Source organism: Alligator mississippiensis, chromosome 1, assembly GCF_030867095.1.
Source record: "Alligator mississippiensis isolate rAllMis1 chromosome 1, rAllMis1, whole genome shotgun sequence".
In the NCBI taxonomy this organism is placed as follows: Eukaryota; Metazoa; Chordata; order Crocodylia; family Alligatoridae; genus Alligator; species Alligator mississippiensis.
Genome location: NC_081824.1, coordinates 470,741,974 through 470,760,031, shown reverse-complemented (window position 1 = coordinate 470,760,031; position 18,058 = coordinate 470,741,974). Strand labels below are relative to the sequence as shown.

The 18,058-nt window shown below is 47.5% G+C and overlaps 1 protein-coding gene across 3 annotated transcripts in view; it reads right to left on the bottom strand.

Annotated features, from left to right (window-relative positions):
• Positions 1 to 18,058, bottom strand: part of MYO7A (myosin VIIA) — a 165,030-nt gene that overhangs the window by 87,086 nt on the left and 59,886 nt on the right. For 2 of the 3 annotated variants that reach the window (XM_019479395.2, XM_019479396.2), the window contains exons 1-3: positions 17,456 to 18,044; positions 9,945 to 10,058; positions 6,391 to 6,543 (exon numbers count right to left, since the gene is read on the bottom strand). In XM_019479395.2, coding sequence (XP_019334940.2) covers positions 6,391 to 6,543; positions 9,945 to 10,058; positions 17,456 to 17,560 — 372 coding nt within the window. In that variant the 5' untranslated portion in view covers positions 17,561 to 18,044. Of the gene's footprint in view, positions 1 to 6,390; positions 6,544 to 9,944; positions 10,059 to 17,455; positions 18,045 to 18,058 lie in introns of those variants that run through there. The other variant, XM_059722674.1, reaches the window with a different exon arrangement.

The following is an 18,058-nucleotide window of genomic DNA, read 5'->3' as shown; positions in this document are numbered from 1 at the left end:
AGAGGATGGAGCTGGACTAGTCTCAGTGGGAGCGGATGACAGAACAAGGAGCAATGGGCTCAAGCTGCAGTGAGGGAAGTTGAGGTTAGATATTAGGAAACACTTTCTCACCAGGAGGGTAGTAAAGCACTGGAACAGGCTCCCCAGAGGTGGTGCAATCTCCATCCTTGGAGGTTTTTAAGACGCAGCTAGACAAAGCCTTGGCTGGGACGATGTAGTTGGGGCTGGTCCTGCTTTGAGCAGGGGGCTGGACTAGATGTGACCTCCTGAGGTCCCTTTCAACTCCAATTTTCTGATTTTTATGATTTTATGACATGGGCCAGACAACTGAGCAGTTGCTGGATACAAGACTAATATTTGTATGACAACTGGAAAAAGTTCAAATAACATTTTTCTTGTGTGCCTCTGACTCCATCACAGGCAAGGAGTGGATGTGCCAAAATACCAAAAGAAAAGGTTTATCTGGTTATTATTCCAGTCTACCTGGAAGGACCGAACCAAAACCAGGCACTGGAATGCCCTCTAACTTGAGAAAGAGATACAGGAAAAGACAGGGTAGATTGGCAGAGACTAAATCATGCAGAGAGGTTGAGCTTTCATAGGCTACATACAGCCTACTTCATCAAATGGTCAAGATACTCACCTAGGCTGTGTGAGATTTAGGCTCAAGTCTCTCCTTGGCCTGATTCAAGACAGGCACTCCAAACCCAGGTAAACCTCCCTACCTGATAGCCATTCTTTTGTGCCTCCCTTCCACCCTGGACCCAAGAAAACTTTCCCAGTGGTTTTTATCAAAACGGTTACAGTCCAGGGCAAAGTTGTCGGTGAGTCAGCATTACCTGACCCCACTAAAAATAATTTCAGAAAAAGTTTCCCAAATAGTTCTAGTGCGTGCCATTCAGATTTAGCTGTACAAAGAGATGTGGTTCTAGATGTGAGGAAAGCTAGTCTTGTGAGATCTCCAGTTGGCTTTGCTGACCTAAGGGTTTTAGATATTGGGAACCTTGCAAAACTAAGCATCCAAACGTTTGGGTGCTCCTCTGAATGAAATCTCGGGAACCCTTCAGGATAAAGGCAACTCTTTTATTTAGCAGACAGACGTAACAATGGGATCCAAAAGTAGGAAGCTGAAACTAGACACACTTCTGCTAGAAGCGAGGAACACGTTTTTCAGTGAGAGTAATTAAGCATTGGAACAATTTACCTCGGGATATGGTGACTTCTCCATCATTTGCCGTCTGTAACTCAAGACTGTGGGGACCTTTTTTAAAGGATGCTACAGTTCAAACAGAAATTATAAGCTTGCTGGAAAAATTCCTGGCTGAGGAACTCTGGCCTGTGTTATATAAGATAAGAGATCAAAGTCATTTATTTTCAGGGTCCCTATGGTTTTAAAAATCCATCAGTCCATGAATCTCTCCTCTCTCAATGAAACCTTCCAATAGCTTGTAAAAAAAAAGTCTGCAGGTGCACAAAGCAAGGAACATGGACTGCTGAATGCTTAAATATGATTTACAAGTTCTCCTGTATTGCCCAGTTCAAACCTCTTTGCATGGACTGACTGTCTGGCCCCATCAGCTAGCAGCACCCAGGCACACGCTGTGGGTAGATTTCATTTCACGAATAAAAATGGACATCCCATGCCCCCACAAGGATCCTGACAGTCCACAGTCTGTTAAAACAGAAGGCAGGAACAGACATTACATATAAACCGGTTTAAGTGATGAGAAACTGGCTTAAACTTGTAACAGAACAGATGTTCCGTGCAAATACACCAGTTTGAAAATAGCTGGAACCGGTTTGAGATAAACCTGGTAGTGTCAGACTTAACTGATTTGGGTCAAACCAAAGACTGATTTGGGTCTTTCAGCATCCGGCACAGGGTGGCAAAGGCCTGCAGCAAGATAGCAGCCCTGGACTTCAGGAGGGAGGATTTAATTGAGCTAAGGAGACTAGTCGGGGAGGCACTGAGGTCCTGGAGGGATGAGGAGTTGGGAGTCCAAGAAGAGTGGCCGTTCCTGAAGGAGACGATCCTCCAAGCTCAAAGGGTGGCAACCTATTATGGATTAAAGGGGGTAAGAGTGCTCAAAATCCCCCATAACTCACCAAAAGCATCCAGGAACGTCTCAAAGCCAAAAAGGAGGCATACACCCAATGGAAGGGAGGGGCCATCACCAGGGAGGACTATACCTCTGTTGCTCGGGATTGTAGAGGGACTGTTAGGAAGGCCAAGGTGGAGATGGAACTGGGACTAGCGACCCAGATCAAGGATAACAAGAAATCCTTTTTTAAATACATAGTGGGTAAAAAGAAGGTACCGGGTAACGTAGGGCCTCTGCAGGACACACTAGGAAATCTGGTGGTCTCACCAGACGACAAAGCTAACCTATTTAATTATTTCTTTGCCTCCATTTTTCTGAGCAGGGACCAGGTCATTCTCCACACCGGGATCCCCGATGGTCCCAGGGGAGGCGCAGCCAGGCCCAGGGTCAGAGAGGACCTAGTCAGGGAACTTCTGGTGGGACTGGATGTGTTGAAATCAACAGGTCCTGTTGATCTCCACCCCAGAGTACTGAAGGAATTAGCAGAGGTCATTGCAGGACCCGTGACACAGATTTATGAGCACTTGTGGTGCTCTGGTGTGGTGCCAGAGGACTGGACAAGGGCCAATGTGGTTCCCATTTTCAAAAAAGGGAGGAAGGACAACCCAGGAAATTATAGGCCTGTTAGTCTTACTCAATCCTGGGGAAGCTATTTGAGAAAATTATCCAGGTGCACATCTGCGAGGGGCAAGCAGGGGAGTATATGCTTAGGGACAATCAACATGGGTTCATTAGAGGCAGGTCCTGTCAGACCAACCTGGTGGCCTTCTATGACCAGGTCACAAAATCCTTGGATGCAGGTGTTGAGGTGGATGTAGTCTTTCTGGACTTTAGGAAGCCTTGGGCACTGTCTCTTACCCCATTGTCATTAAAAAATTAGGAGATTGTGGTGTTGATGCCTACACAGTCAGATGGGTCACCAATTGGCTGGAGGGCTGTACCCAAAGAGTGGTGGTGGACAGGTCATTTTTGACTTGGAGGGATGTGGGCAGTGTGGTCCCCCAGGGCTTGGTCCTCGGACCCGCACTGTTCAACATCTTCATCAGCAACTTGGACGAGGGGGTGCAAAGCACCCTGTTCAAATTTGCTGATGACACTAAGATGTGGGGAGAAGTGGGCATGCTTGAAGGAAGGGACAGGCTATAACTAGATCTGGACAGGTTACAGGGGTGGGAGGATGAGAACAGGATGGTATTCAATACTGACAAGTACAAGGTGCTGCACCTGGGGAGGAAGGACCAGCAGCAGACTTACAGGCTGGGGAACTCCCTTCTCATCAGCACAGAGGTAGAAAAAGATCTTGGAGTCATTATAGACTCCAAGATGAACATGGGCCGCCAATGTGGGGACGCGGTCAGGAAGGCCAACCGCACCTTGTCATGCATCCACAGATACATCACAAGCAGGTCCAAGGAGGTGATCCTCCCCCTCTATGCGACACTGGTCAGGCCACAGTTGGAGTACTGCATCCAGGTCTGGGCACTGCACTTCAGGAGGGATGTGGACAGCATGGAGAGGGTCCAGAGGAGGGCCACTCACATGATCAGGGGGCAGCAGGGCAGGCCCTATGAGGAGAGGCTAAGGGACCTGAACCTGTTCAGCCTCCACAAGAGAAGGCTGAGAGGGGATCTGGTGCCCATCTATAAACTGGCCAAAGGAGACCAGCAGGCAATGAGAGAGTCCCTGTTCCCCTGAGCCCTACTGGGAGTAACAAGGAATAACGGCCATAAGTTGACGGAGAGTAGATTTAAGCTAGATATCAGGAGGCACTACTTCACTGTCAGGGCGGCTAGGATCTGGAACCAACTTCCAAGGGAAGTGGTGCTCACTCCTACTGGGGGTCTTCAAAAGGAGGCTAGATAGACACCTTGCCGGGGTCATTTGACCCCAGCATCCTTTCCTGCCCATGGCAGGGGGTCGGACTAGATGATCTGCTCAGGTCCCTTCTGACCCAACCAACTATGAAACTATGAAAACAGTTTATACATCGTCTGTCCCAGACCCCTTGCCTTTTTAAGTTAAACCAGATGCCCCCGGCATGCTCTTTGGGCTGGGCAGGGCTCTCTGCTCCACAGCAGGGCTGTCCCCTCCCCTGTGCTCCCTGGCTGGAGCTCCGGCTGAGACTGCAGGTGTCTGCCTCATTTCCCCCTGCTCCCTCCTCACCCCGCCACGCCCTGCTAAGCAGAGGTTCCCCCATCCCCGCTGCCTTACACAGACACCTCTCACCATTAGCTAGCAGACCACATGCTGGCTACAGTCCAAGCTGTGGCAGACGGGACAAAGGCCGAATCAACAGGTAGCTGGTAGTCTCCCTCTGTTGTTTTCTTAATGGGGTGATAAACACTGTGTTATCAATTTCCTGCTGGGCTGGTCAGGAGAGGGGGGAACCCCTCCCTAATCAGAGCATCCTGCTGGCCAAACTGCCCTCAGCTCAGCAATGCACAAGGGAAGGGAGGGCTGCTCTAGTGTCCCCCAGCTTCTAGCCTGAGCCACTGCAGGCATGTGCCTGCATTTTTTTCAGACCAGAGGGGATGTCTTTTCAGTCACAAACTGGTTTAGACTAGCCAGATTAGACTAACCTGCAAAGATTGCATCCATTCAGGCTCAGGCTTTTTGAATGTACGTCCCTAGCCTTAGAGAATAAATAGTCCAGACAGGCACGAGTTTTTGTAGACAACAACCTCCTTTGTCATTTGAAATGGATTCATCTTCACAACGAAGTCATAGGACCTGATGAAGTAGGCTGCCACCTGTCAAAGCTCATGCCTATCTGAATGCCCATGCACTGCATTTGATTCCCAATTATACTCTCCAGTAAACACATGCAGCTCCAATTAACATCAGGGAAGATGAACAGGTGTCACTTAAGGAAGGGCTGCAGCGGTGTGGAATTGCTAGAACCAGCAGCCCACCATAAGGCGGCAAGAAGCCAGCTTGACTTCGGGTGAGGTTTGCAAGCAGGGCCGGACACAGGCATGTGTGAACCAGGTGGCCACCCAGGGCCCAGGCAGAAAGGGGGCCCCAAAATGGTAACTTTTATTATCATTATTATTATCGTTATCTCTGGCAAAGGGGGGCCACACTACTAAAAGTTCACCTGGGGCTGCCAGGAGTCTAGGCATGGTGCTGTTTGCAAGGCTGGTTTAGTGGCCCTGTTGGGTAGGGCATCCCCCAAGAGTCATGCCTGTTGATTTTACAATGGTTCTGCAGAATCCAGCTGCGTTTCAAATGGTATTAAGGCAGACACTGCCTGTCAGTAGCATCAGCACACTAAGAAAACTTTACAGCAATAAAAAAAACAAACTCCAGACATTAAGAAAAATACCACAGCAATGACCATCCCTTCCCCAACCCCCCGAAAGAACTGACAAAACCCCAAATACACAGAAATTCAGGATCATTGCTTCATCCCTGCCCCACAACCCAGGGTTATCTCCTTTAATGGCTCCCCACTTCCAGAGATCGCTGCCTTCTTATCAAGTTGCAAGACCTCATTCAGCTTTTGGTCTCTCACTGTTGTCACCTCAGTGATACCACAGTCTGATGTGGTTTTGAGTCTTTGGCTATTTCCCCCGTGCATAAAACCTACAGCAAGGCTGGCAAAACAAGGGAGCAGAGGCAAGTGCAGGGAGTTCATTCCTCATCCCCTCAGCCACGGCACCTTTAACTTCCACGTGGACAGCCAGAACCTCAGGCATCCTCTCACCCAAACACTAGTACTCATTGCGATGCAGGTGTCCCCTACTTAGTGGTGCCAGCTTTAGGTGTTAATCCTCGTACGGCTCAAAGAGAGAGGTAAGAGTGCTCCCCATTTAGCCTCGCTAAAGGACTCCAATTTAATTACCATGCAGCAAATAAACTCCTCCTTTAACTCATGTATCCCCCCTACAATGACATCTCATGCCCTGTTTGAATAGCATGTAAAGTCTTGCCACGCACAAGCATACTCAGTGAGTGTCTACATGAGATGCTGATGGCGCAGTAGACTAATTCTACTTCACATTAGCACAGCATGAAAAAACCATGCTAACGTGCAGCAGAATTAGTCTACTGCGCATTAGCGTCACTTAAAAAGCATGCGCCTAATGCACAGTAGCGCTGATTACAGTGCACTAAGTTAGTACCTGTGATTTACAGGTACTAAAAGTTAATGTGCCGTAATTACGGCACATTAATGCATGTGTAGCTGTGCCCAGTTAGGGGCTTCTGGCTTGGATTGGGTCAGGCGAGAACAGAAATAAGCACTGCTTAGCTGGGGCAAGGTAGCTGTCTTGGGATCGACACTCACATAGATGAGGTGCTCCCGGTAGCGGATGAGCAGATTCCGCAGGATCCCGGCCTCGTTCAGGTCGCCCAGACGGATCATGTCCTCCACCCCATGGATCGAGGTTGGGTGCATGGGCTTGATGTGGCTGGCATTTTGAGGGGAAATCCAGTGCTCCTGCAAGGAGAAAGGGGAAACGGGTCCAAGGTGACATTCTGGGGGTAGCACGGTGACAAGAGACAAAAGCACCTCCATAGATGGGGAACCGACAGGATACGTGCGGTAAAGCATTGTTTCTCAATGCTTGGCAGCCGTTACGGTTTACAGTAGCAGTCAAGGGAGCTGTCTTAGCTGTCTGCAAGACCAGGACACAGCCATCCTGCTAAGCCAGAGTGTGGCCCTCTGGACAGAAAACATCTAGGACAGCCTGAGTGTATCAAGGAGAATGCAGACCCCTACTCAGATGGATGCATGTATTGAAAGCATTTAGAAATACGGGCACTTGGTTTACGGCCACTTTGGTTCCTTACAGATGCCTGCATTTTGACATCATTTTGACATCATACGTGGCTGGATGTACGTTCCTTACAGACGCCTGCATTTTGACATCACTGACGATCTCATAGGACTCACTGCAACAAGGTATTGCTGAAGTCACGTAGCTTAGCAGGATCCAAAAACAGAGAATGTGGTATTTATGGCCTTGATTCTCCTTGACGTTTAGGCTGCTTCACTCAGCTCTGGTAGCATAAAGGGGCTTTGAAAGGCTGAGTGCGTGGCATGCAAGCCTACTTTAAGGCTCTTTACGGCCTCTTTACAAAGTTACGCAGTTATTCTCCAGCCTTGTTACACCATTCTGGCAGCATCAGCAAAAGAGTCAGGCCTCATGCCAATAAGAACGTGCACGGTTATATTGAATAGGATTAAAGTGAGATATTGAGGAAGACTAGAGTTTCAGGTGTCAGGGTATGAATGGAGGGATTGAGACTGGAGGGATTTGGCAGATTCTCTGAAACACTTGAAGAGACAGGATATTATGCTAGAAGGATCACTATTCTGAATGCCATTCCTATCACAGGTAAAGCCGAGCTAGATGAGTGTGTTAAAAATCATCTGTCCTCTCCTGGAGCTGCATTTCTGAAAAAATCCCGTTCTTTATCTTTACAGTGGAGACCCATCTCTTGATCTGTGCATGTTCAGCTGCTGGAACAACAAAGACTTATCTTACTTGGGACCTGTAAGAGCTGTTGTAATACATCATAGCCCAAATCTGGATATCTTTCAGTAGCACTCAAAGACCTTCCTATTTGGGCCAGCATTGAGCAAACAAAGCCTGGCTGAGATATGGTTTGGGGGAGGGTCTGTGTCTTATCTGGATAGTGTAGTACACAGTTAAGGTGTTTTGTTCTCTTGTTGCTCTCCTGTTTTACAAGGGACTCTGTTCTCTTATTGTAAGCTCTGTTCTGTTCCCGAGCCTTTGTTGGTAAAGATGGCATATACATCGAATAAATAAGCAAATAAATCAATACTGCTATATCAAAGAAATCTCGGGACTCGTTTACTTTTATGATCTCGGGGGCCAGTTCTGCTGGGTTTTGCAGACCACTCCATTCAACCCTGCCTTGGTTCCCTCCCCCCACCCATCTGCAGACTGATATCAAATTAAGCAACTTTATCATCCCTGGGTGACCAGAAAAGGAGGTTCAGAAACTCCTTCTTGGCTGCAGAGAGAAAAATAAGGTGGATTTTAAAACAGTTCAACCGGGAGCTCATGTTTTGCTGCTGTACTGCATCATGTGGCCGTCTAAGCTATTTTGAAAGGGAACAAGAAAATGTTGCAGATCGCTGCTCATGAAGAGATCTGTGGGAATTTGAGAACAGGATTGATACACAGGATTGATATTAGAAGAGAGGAACAAGTAGCAGGAACAGAGTTCGCTAAAAACACCCCCCCCCCCCACCCCAAGATACTTTTGTGGCTTCTAGCACCAGAATAGGTTAGTAAGCTCTCACTCTGCAACATGTTTTTCCTTAAAATACCCTCATGATAAAGGGCAGTACTAGTATACCCATTTTACAGATGGGCTAAGGAAGAATAAATGGGCCTGGGCACAGCGACGTTGAATATTCCCAGACCTAGGCTAGATACTACGAAATGTTAAAAAAGGGAGGGGTGTCTGAACTTCCATTGCTCTCCCAGGTTTTCAGGCCTATGTCTTTCACTCCCCAAAAGAGTACCCTAACCACCAGGTTAGGCTGGGCTGAAGGCACTACCATTGCCATAAACTGTGTAGAGAGGAATAAGAGTCCTGGATCTGGAAACAAAGCCCCCAGAGGGGGCCTGATGCTGTATCCCAGAGACAGGGGCACTCTCCTGGGTGCTGGGCCCTGATTCTGGCAGTGTCACAGTTGTGACAAGGCTGTGGTTGTGTAGCAGTGACCATGGGTGCTACACTTAATACTGTGAGGGTGTACTGGGTGTGCTCAGAGCAGGCCTCCTGGGCCCCTTGGGCAGCTAAAGCATAGTGTCTAATTTTTGTTATGTGCCTGACAGTTTTGAAATGTGGGGCGCTGCATACATGACATGCCAGTGGCGATGCACAGGGGGTGCAAGCAGGTGCACGTGCACCCCTATGAAAAGGCGCCGTTGAAAAGACCACCTGTGGGTGGTTGCGGCTTGCTATCCATGCCACCGACACCACTGGCAGCATCTACGGGAGCTCCCCAGCTTACCGCCATGGTGCTCTTGCCACTGTGCCCCGCCAGCCTCCGGAGGCCTGCGTCATTCATGTGACATGTTGTGGCATTTTAATTAGAGCAGCTCCCGAAAGCCGCTTTAATTAAAATGTCCCCTTCCCCACCGGAGCACGTGTATAGGGAACCCTACATTCCTACTAAGTACCCAACTTAGGTACCTAAGGCCTCTTCTGGATCTTGCCCCAGGCCACTAAAATATGTGATGGAGCAGGGGACTGACCTGGGTCTCCTAAGTCCCATCCTAGGCCCTAACACTTGAATCACCCTTCTTCTTTAAGCCTCTGCCACACATTAACTGGTTAATCGCACAATAAATTTAGACCAGCCACACATGCAAAGTAATTCTTGCACCATAATAGTGTCCAAAAGAGTAAACTGGTTTTTATCCAGCTTTAGTTTAAATATGTGGCAGGGCCATAATAGTGAACACTAGCAGTAATACAACTAGAAACAGGCAAAAGCTTAAACAAAACTTTTTAACTGGGTGTGAAATAGAAGTGGCATCCATTAACAACGTGGTGTGGCTGCATGATCTGGCCACAGCCCTCCTTGCCCCTTCCTCCTTGCCCTTTTGTTTGTTATAACTTACTGCACTTTCTTTTCTTCCATGTATGAGCTTTGGGGCAGGGATGATGTCCTATTACGTGGTCCCGGTCCACCGGAGAAAATGGAAATAATCCTATTCACTGTAATAGGCTTAGGATCAAGCTGAGCACCTGTCCAACTTCTACTCCAACTCCCAATCATTCATGGTAATTAGGGGCCGAACATGCAACAGTAACAGAAGCAATTAACACAGTCCTCTGTGCCTTCATACGTACATTGTCTTCATCATCCACCACCTGGATCTGTCCGGAGTCACAAAGTTTGACCACCGCGCCAATGGGAACATCGAATTCCCGGCCAGTTTTGAGGTCCATCCAGACATAGTCCCCCTAAAACAAACCAAAGGAAAGGGAGGGTGAGGGTAAGCAGAAGAACTCAGCACCACAGGTTCACATAGGAAGACTAAACCTCTGCAGTTAGGTTCATTTCTGGAAGTTTAGCTCCAAAACAGGGTGAGTATGAATGCCCTCCACGACCTTCCAGGCATTATCTTTCTCCTCCTAGGTTGGTAACAAAGATACTAAAAGAGAGGCTATGAACATTTACTGTGGTGGGATCAGCTGTGCTGGGATGTCCTGGTCTGCTCAACTAGCTGGTTCAGACATCAGCTGGGGCCACTGTCCCATTGGGTTGGGCCTGGCCACTCCTGGAGCTTCGGGGGCACACTTCTGCGGGACAAGAGCCCTGGATGCTTGGCTACAACCTGGGGTGTGCATCTAAATGTTTGGGGAACCATTTGTGGGGTCCCTGCTCCACATTTGCAGACGGGCACCTGGGATCAGGGCCGGGCAGCATGAAATGTGTCCCAGGAATCCCCTGCAGAGGAATTCCTGGGCCACACATCTATAAGCATGGAGCAGGGACCCCATCCCCAAGCCTGCAGACACATGACTCAAGAATCCCCTGCAGGGGAATTGCCAGGGCACACCTAGTGCATCAAAAGTGTACAGACCTCCCCTGTGATAAAGCAGCAAAACCTGTTACTAGGAGTTGTTGTGCGGCCCTTTGTAGTCATTTGTGGTGCAACAAGAAGCAAGGACATCTGGACACTTGTGTTTTGTCCCCCCATGAAAAGCATTATGGAGGGACAATCACAAACTCTGTAGCCCAAATCAAACAACAGCACTCAAATGCATGCTCCCACCCTCCTCCACAATGGGCACCCTGACCACTGCTAACCAAAATGAGAACCCATTTCACACTTATACACACATGACATCTAGTTTGCTCCTTTATAAATAGGTGCAGTTTCAAAATACATAATACACAAAGGGTGGGAGTGAGGTTGAAAGAAAACCAAGAGGGGTCATAAATTCAGTTTGATTTGAACCCCAAGCTTCCAAGGATCAAAGGCATGGTCAAATGGTCACCTCTGCAGGTCATTAAGTCATCAGGACCATCCAAACTGGTGCACAAGTTAGTGGTATGACGATGGTAAGACCGTTGGAGCAAGAACCAAAGTTATCTCAACAAAGTTTTGTGCACTGGGGACAAGAGAAGGCATTGAGCAGAATCGGAGCACATTCACCGGAGGAATCACATAAGCAAGCTAGGTACACATATCCGTAACAATCTCCATTGCAAGTCAATCAGGTATTTCAAATTGCTTACCACTCTCCAGTATTTTCTTGAGGGAATGTGTTATACAAATTAGATTTATAACCAACCAGGGCTATTCCTGAACGATATTGTTCAGCGTGAAGATCTGCACATGAAACAGCATGCTGACAAATTTACTGTTGCGTTGTGCTCATATGCATGGGGAGAAAATATTACTTGGTGGGGCTGGTGCAGGGTGCAGCGTGGACCGTACTGCCTGACCCTCTCCCCTCCATGCTGCATGGCCGTAATGGGGCCAGTGCACGTTGCTGCTGCTGTACACAGCCGAGAAGCGCGTGGCGGGAACACCGGGCACTGCACTACAGCGGCAGGGCACGGAGGTGGCACAACTGGAGCCGCGTTTGAGGGGGCTAAGCCCTGTCAGCCCTAGCCTTCCACTGCCTATGGTTGTACTCACCCTCCCACAGATGCAAAGAGAGGATATTAATTTGGTGTTTCACCAGTCAGACCTTTGATCTGAAGTCAGCTCGTCCTCTTCAGTGGAACAGCTTATTCAGAGTGGAAGCAATATAAAAATAACTGACTGCAGAGAGGGACGGCGTGGCTAGAAAGCACGACGGTGTTCAAGTATATAACCCTGAATTTCATGCCGGGAAAAAACTCTGACGGGAGATTTGTCTGAATATGGTAGGGGCGGGCAATTATTTCAGGTGGAGGGCCGCTTACTGAGTTTTGGCAAGCCATCGAGGACTGTATGACAGGCAGCCAGGGGCAGATAAATATTAATTTTCTACATTTTTTAGGGGCCCCGCGGGCCGGTTAGGATGGCCTGGTGGGCTGCATCGGCTTGCAGGCCGCATTTTGCCCACTCCCTGGAATATGGGCTGCAGGATACATGTGTAGATCATGTACATAGGTTTTAAATTAATCATATGCAAGGTACAACCAACCGCATTTAGACTAGAAATTAGAAGGAACTTTCTCACTATGACAGTAGTTAAGCATTGGAACAGGCTACCCGGAGAAGTTCTGGAGTATCCATCCTGGGAAGCTTTTAAAAGCAAGTTAGTTGCGCACTTGGATAAGATGGTTTACATAGGGCTGATCCTGCCTTGAGCAGGAGGTTGGGCCAGTTGACCTCCTGAGGTCCCTTCCAGCCCTAATGACTGTCCTATGATCCCATGTAGCTCTTGTGGGACAACATCTGATTCTCTCCCTGCTCTGACCCTGTTCTAGGGAGGTGCTGAGCTTGCTCCAGATCCTCTGCCAGCCCTGGAAACTGGTTCAATACCTTGCAGGGTTGAGCTTTCCGCAGCTACGTCTCTAGTCTTCAAACAAAAAAGCAGTAAAACACCATCAAGCACAGATGCCTCATGTCTTTACAGGGCTGGAGATAATGGGTAATCTCTTGAGCGCCATATGGACCTACATTTATCCTCTGGAATTGAGTAAGAGAGGCACTGTACTTCAGAGGGCTCCCAAACATGTTGTGATGGATCTTCCATCCCTGGCAAGTACCAGCAACATGGGCGTCTCTTCTGTTTCCTCCCTGAGGTCTTGGTTTTCCTCTTTGGTGTATTTTATCCTTTGTATTTGAATGTTATTTTATAAATGTCTATCCAGATTGATCAAAGTATCGTTCAGAGCAGGCAGATGACATAGGTGATCACTTGAAGACCAACCCCCTCAACACACCAAAAGCCTGTAAGCTATTGAGGCTGGGGGATTGTCCACCGGTGGCTCTCAGGAGCCTGGGTGCATATGCGTTTGCTACCAAGCAGAGCTAGGTCAGAGAAGCTGGAGCTACCAACCTGTTGTCTGAACCAGAAGTCTCTGCACACAAATGTCTTCTGTGGCTACCTGCCTGGGGAGTCACTGAAGCTTTAGGGAGGGAAGGTAACATCTTCAAACATGCCACCCAATATACCCAATATAGACAGAGATCTACACGACTATACATCACGTGAGATCACTGCCCCCACTGAGCATTCAGACAGGGGGAGTCAGGCCTCCAAAGTCACCACCTCCAATCTGAAATCATGAGGAGCTGCTTTGCCTGCTGCGGTCCGACCCTTTCAGTTCTCATTTTCAATTTTTTCTGAACAGGTTACGACCAAGGTTTTTTCGATTGATCCTCTCCGTGCCAGACTGCAAGACTCATGGTGGAATCAGGGGAGTTGTTCCAGGCAGACATCCCTCCAACTCCAGCTTCCTGATCGATCATGCAAAGCCAAGCATGATCACAGACAGACTTTTTGCTGAACTACTGATTGCTGAAGTCATCATTCTGCTGCCCACTCAGGCAAACTCACATTGTTTTCAGCACCAGCTTTGTTGAGCAAGGATTGGGAAATCTGGCCCGACGGCAACAAACCAAGCCAAATTCAGCCCCAACACAGGCGGCTCCCTTGTTGAGTATACAGCACTTGAGAGGAGAGGTGTCAAACATCCAGGCCGCGGGATGAGTCTTGCTCATGGAGCCATGTCATCCCTTCCCATGGCCAAGAATTTGGCAGCAGGATGAACAAGGGCAGCATTAAAACCTGAGGCTCCCTGAGCTGACACAGTGGAGCCCCATTGGGGATTTGTTTCAGCGGTGGTGGGGTGAGCGATTGCATTGTTCATCCTCATGGTAGCCTCAGCTCACATGGCCGATCAAGCACCCGCAGGAGTTCAAGTTGCTGTTACAGGTGGGTCCAGATCTGGACTGAAGGTCCCAGCCCAACTTGGGGTAGGGCAAATGAGTTTGACACCACTGCCTTAGAGCATCACTGGTTTATATACCCCTATGCACACACCTCATACAGCGTAATGGCAAGTCATCCAGTTATACTGCTTTGACAGTTAAACCGCATGCTGATTTAATCTATGCTACTCGTCACCACTGAGTTTTGTGTTGCTCCACAGATGCCATCTATGCAAATTAGCTGGTGGGCATATTTGCATCTATCCTGCATGCGTATGTTGGCTTAAAGGCTTCATCTAAGGCTGACGGCCCTAGTGAATAACCTCTTGGGCGTACAAAGGGCAGCAACGGCAGCAGCGGGGAGAATTTCACCATACGCACTGCTGTGCTAGTAGGCTTTATCACAATCTGGGATGGAGACTTCTCTGGAAAGCAAGTCGTTGAGAGCACGGTCAGTGAGGCAGCCTCCCTTGGCCTTGTATTCTCCCACCAGTCTTCCCTATTCTGCCTTTTTCCAGCTCGTTATCTGTTCCTCCTGTGATACTCTGCTGCTAGGGAGGGGAATAGCACAAGGAGAGGTTGGAAGGCCTCATACTGCCTCTACAACTCCTTGCTGCCCAACTAGGTGTGTGAGGTGGTGTGTGAGGTGCTAGCTGGACTGTGAGAGTGGCTGCAAAAGTCATTAATGTGACAAAATACAGCGTTGGCTATCTGACAACCTCCTGAATCCTTTATATGTGAATAGCTGGGGTTATCTGACCTGAGCAGTCTTTCCTGCCCAAGCATAGGGGGGCTGGACCTGATGATCTTGTGAGGTCCCTTCTAGCCCCAAACATCTATGAATCTATGAACTCTTTTCAGCCTTTCAGATCACATTACAATGGCACCCACTATATAGCACCCAAAGATGAAGTAATGCGACTCCAGTTGGCGTCAGTGAAAGTTGCACGACCACAGTTCCCTACAACGCTCTGAAATGTTAAGACCCGATTCTCAGTTGGCATCAATCAACATGAATGCACGATCTTCATCATAATACTTGTTCACCATTGTAAAATCCATTAAATTCCTCGGGTGAAGGAGACCACAGAAGTCAAGTGGGATTGACAAAACTATGCTAGTTTCCATCAACTCAAGATCTGCCCCTTCGAATCTCAGTTATAATATAATCAAAATCTCTTCAGAAGTGACAGGGGAAAAAGTGTTCTTAAAAGCAAAAGAATCAAAAAGCATGCATCACATTCAAAAGCTTGTCTATCTCAACCATGCAATTGGTCCAATGAAAAGGTATCTTCCAGAAAAGTCCCTCCCTCCCACCTATTTCTGGGATCATCATGGCCACAACGTCACTCCAATGCTACCATATTAGCTACTTTATTCTTACGCTTGAGAACCTGGTAGAACAGGAACAGAAAAGTATGTATTATTGGTGATGTATGGCTTCATTTTCCATTTTCCATTCACTTATATTAATACTTCAGATATCTACTTTGTTCGGAGGACCTGAAAGCATTTACAGTGAGCGGTGGACAGTGCAATCCCCACTGTATTGCTGGGCAAAGCAATGCCCGGAGAGGTTAAGTAACTTGATCGTGGTCACCCAGTAGGTCAAGGGAATAGCCAAGTGTAGGACCCAGATCTTATATCCTCTGTCCTTAGTCACTGGAGAACGCTCTTGACAGTTCAGAAGTAGAAGAAAAAATGCATTTTATCAAAACCAGAAAGTTTCTTTAGGCTACCCTGTTAGAGCCATGTTCACATAAGTACTGATGTGGCCTAGCTTTATGCACCCCCTATATCACCAGGCCCTTGAGAGAAAAACATAGCCAAATATCACAAAGTCAAATGCAGTTTATATGCTCTGTATTATATGATGTGATATGTCAATCCCCAGAGTCATTCTGGGAGCCAAGAAAGATTTGAAGAGCCAGTGACACCAAAATTAAATACTCACAAGCATAGATGTCAATAAATGTTACTAACTAATTAAAAATACCAATAAGATATAAATGACCAAGCAGCACAGGTAAGGCTTCTCAAGCAAATGATTAAAATTTGTAAAATGTGCACTCCTCTCAAGAAATAATAATTGTGTTAACATTTGAGAGCATTCAAAATTAATGTCTTGAAGTCCTAAAGTCTTATAAAACCTCTCTGAGGGTGGCCAGCTGGTTAGGGAAACAGACTTCTCACCTAGGTTTCAAATTAAGTTTTAACAGAGCCCTTATCTCAGCTCATCTGCAGACGGGCTATTCGGCAAGACCTGCAGTTCAAGGCTGAAGAGCAAAGATTCGTAAGGGGGAACCCAGATTTTTATATGCTATTGCCCAGCTCAGTATCAAACAGCTTGTTAAATAAGGCCAGCATTTTTTTAAATATTCCCAACAGATTCTACTCTAACCAATATTCATATGACTATTTTTATCCCCTGTTGAAGCTACATCTTGTCTTAAACCAGATCTAATTGGCATAAAAAACCACTAAAAGTACATTGAGCAACCTTTAGCTTACTTCTTTTAACCTGTCTTGCTCACACTTCTAAAACTAGTCTCACCTCTGACATTCCTGCTTTCCCATTTCCTCTGCCTCTCCTTCTCTTACCCAAACTTTGGTCAAGCAAATGCAAGCAAAAACTATACCATATTGCTATTAAGACTACCTACTGTAGTCTAGAGGTCATGTATTACGACATCAAAAATAAAATAAGTGGTTGGACTAGCTAGCAGACAGGACATTCATTTCCTAGAAGCACCCTCTACATATCAATTTGATCTAGATTTATCTATACCCACCAAAATGGCAGTCCCGACTAACCCAGCGGGACCAAAAAGAACTGCACGGCTCAATTGCATCAATCACTACAAATATGCATTGACCTCTTTCCTCTTCCTTTTACTGGGCCCACTGAAGTCAATGGTAGTCTTTCCATCAGCTTCAATAGGTTTTGTCTCAGGTCCCACAGGAATGAACAAAGCAAAGGGTATTTCATAGTGATTTCTAGTTTGCCCATTAATCAGTTCCATTCGACTGGTCAGTAATCTTCGTATAATGTGGCTCATACTGATGACATTTTAGGATAGACAGCATTGCACCCAAAAGCCCAAGAAATCTTTTAATCACTAGGCACTTTCTAAAAACTCATGGGCTCTTCCTGCCCCGAGGAGTTCACAATCTAAGGACAGACAGACAGAGATATAGGAAGGGGGAACAATAGGTAATTTATATACAGGTCAACTCAATTCACTGCACTCAGTAAAGAAGTGGATCTGTAAGAGGAACTTAAATGTGGACAGACAAGGGACTCTGCAAAAATGCTCAGGGAGGCTGTATGATGCAGAGGGGGCCATGACGAATGAAGCAATGATGTGAGCGTGTGAGAAAGCTTCACAAATACTATAAGGACTAAGCCACAACATGATCTAGAGTCCAAGGAGTTTGCAAGTCACCAGCAGTGCTTAGAGCCGGTGAGCCCTTTCTTACCGATAGGAGAGTCGAGGGTTTCAGTGCTTGGTTCACATTCCGGAGCAGAGTCCACTTGCCCTGGTCTTTCTCTGGGCTGTCCATCTCCTCGGGGCAGGGCTGCATGATGCTGGTGGCTTCGGTCTCTTTAGCATTCCCAAAAGGCTGCTGCAAAATGTGGTCCTTTCCCCCGGCTCCTACCTATATAGTCCACGCGCTGGGAAGGGAACCCAGGATCTTGAGGGGTGTCAGCTGTCTGGCTTTCTCCCTCCTGTTACAGGACAGCGATTGTAACCATCCCCTCCTGCTGCAGGACACTCTCTTTCCCGGTTCACAATAAGGTGGTCAACAAAGATCCTCTCTTAAGAGAAGAGTTGCCGGATATCAGTTTAAGTAAAGCTTTACCCCTGGCTCACCAGGTGCTTGCGAGTGGTCTCTTCTATATTACTTTGCCTTGGAGGATCCTGTACCCCAAATGGAGAACAGTCCCCTTCTTCACTTAATGCGCTCCTGGCCTTTCCAGCCACGGGTGATCCTTAGTAGGAGAAACAGAAGTAGCTGCAATCAACAATTCTGCCTTTAGGCCATCTGGAAAAGCAAGTGTAAAAAGAAAGGCAAGTCTCT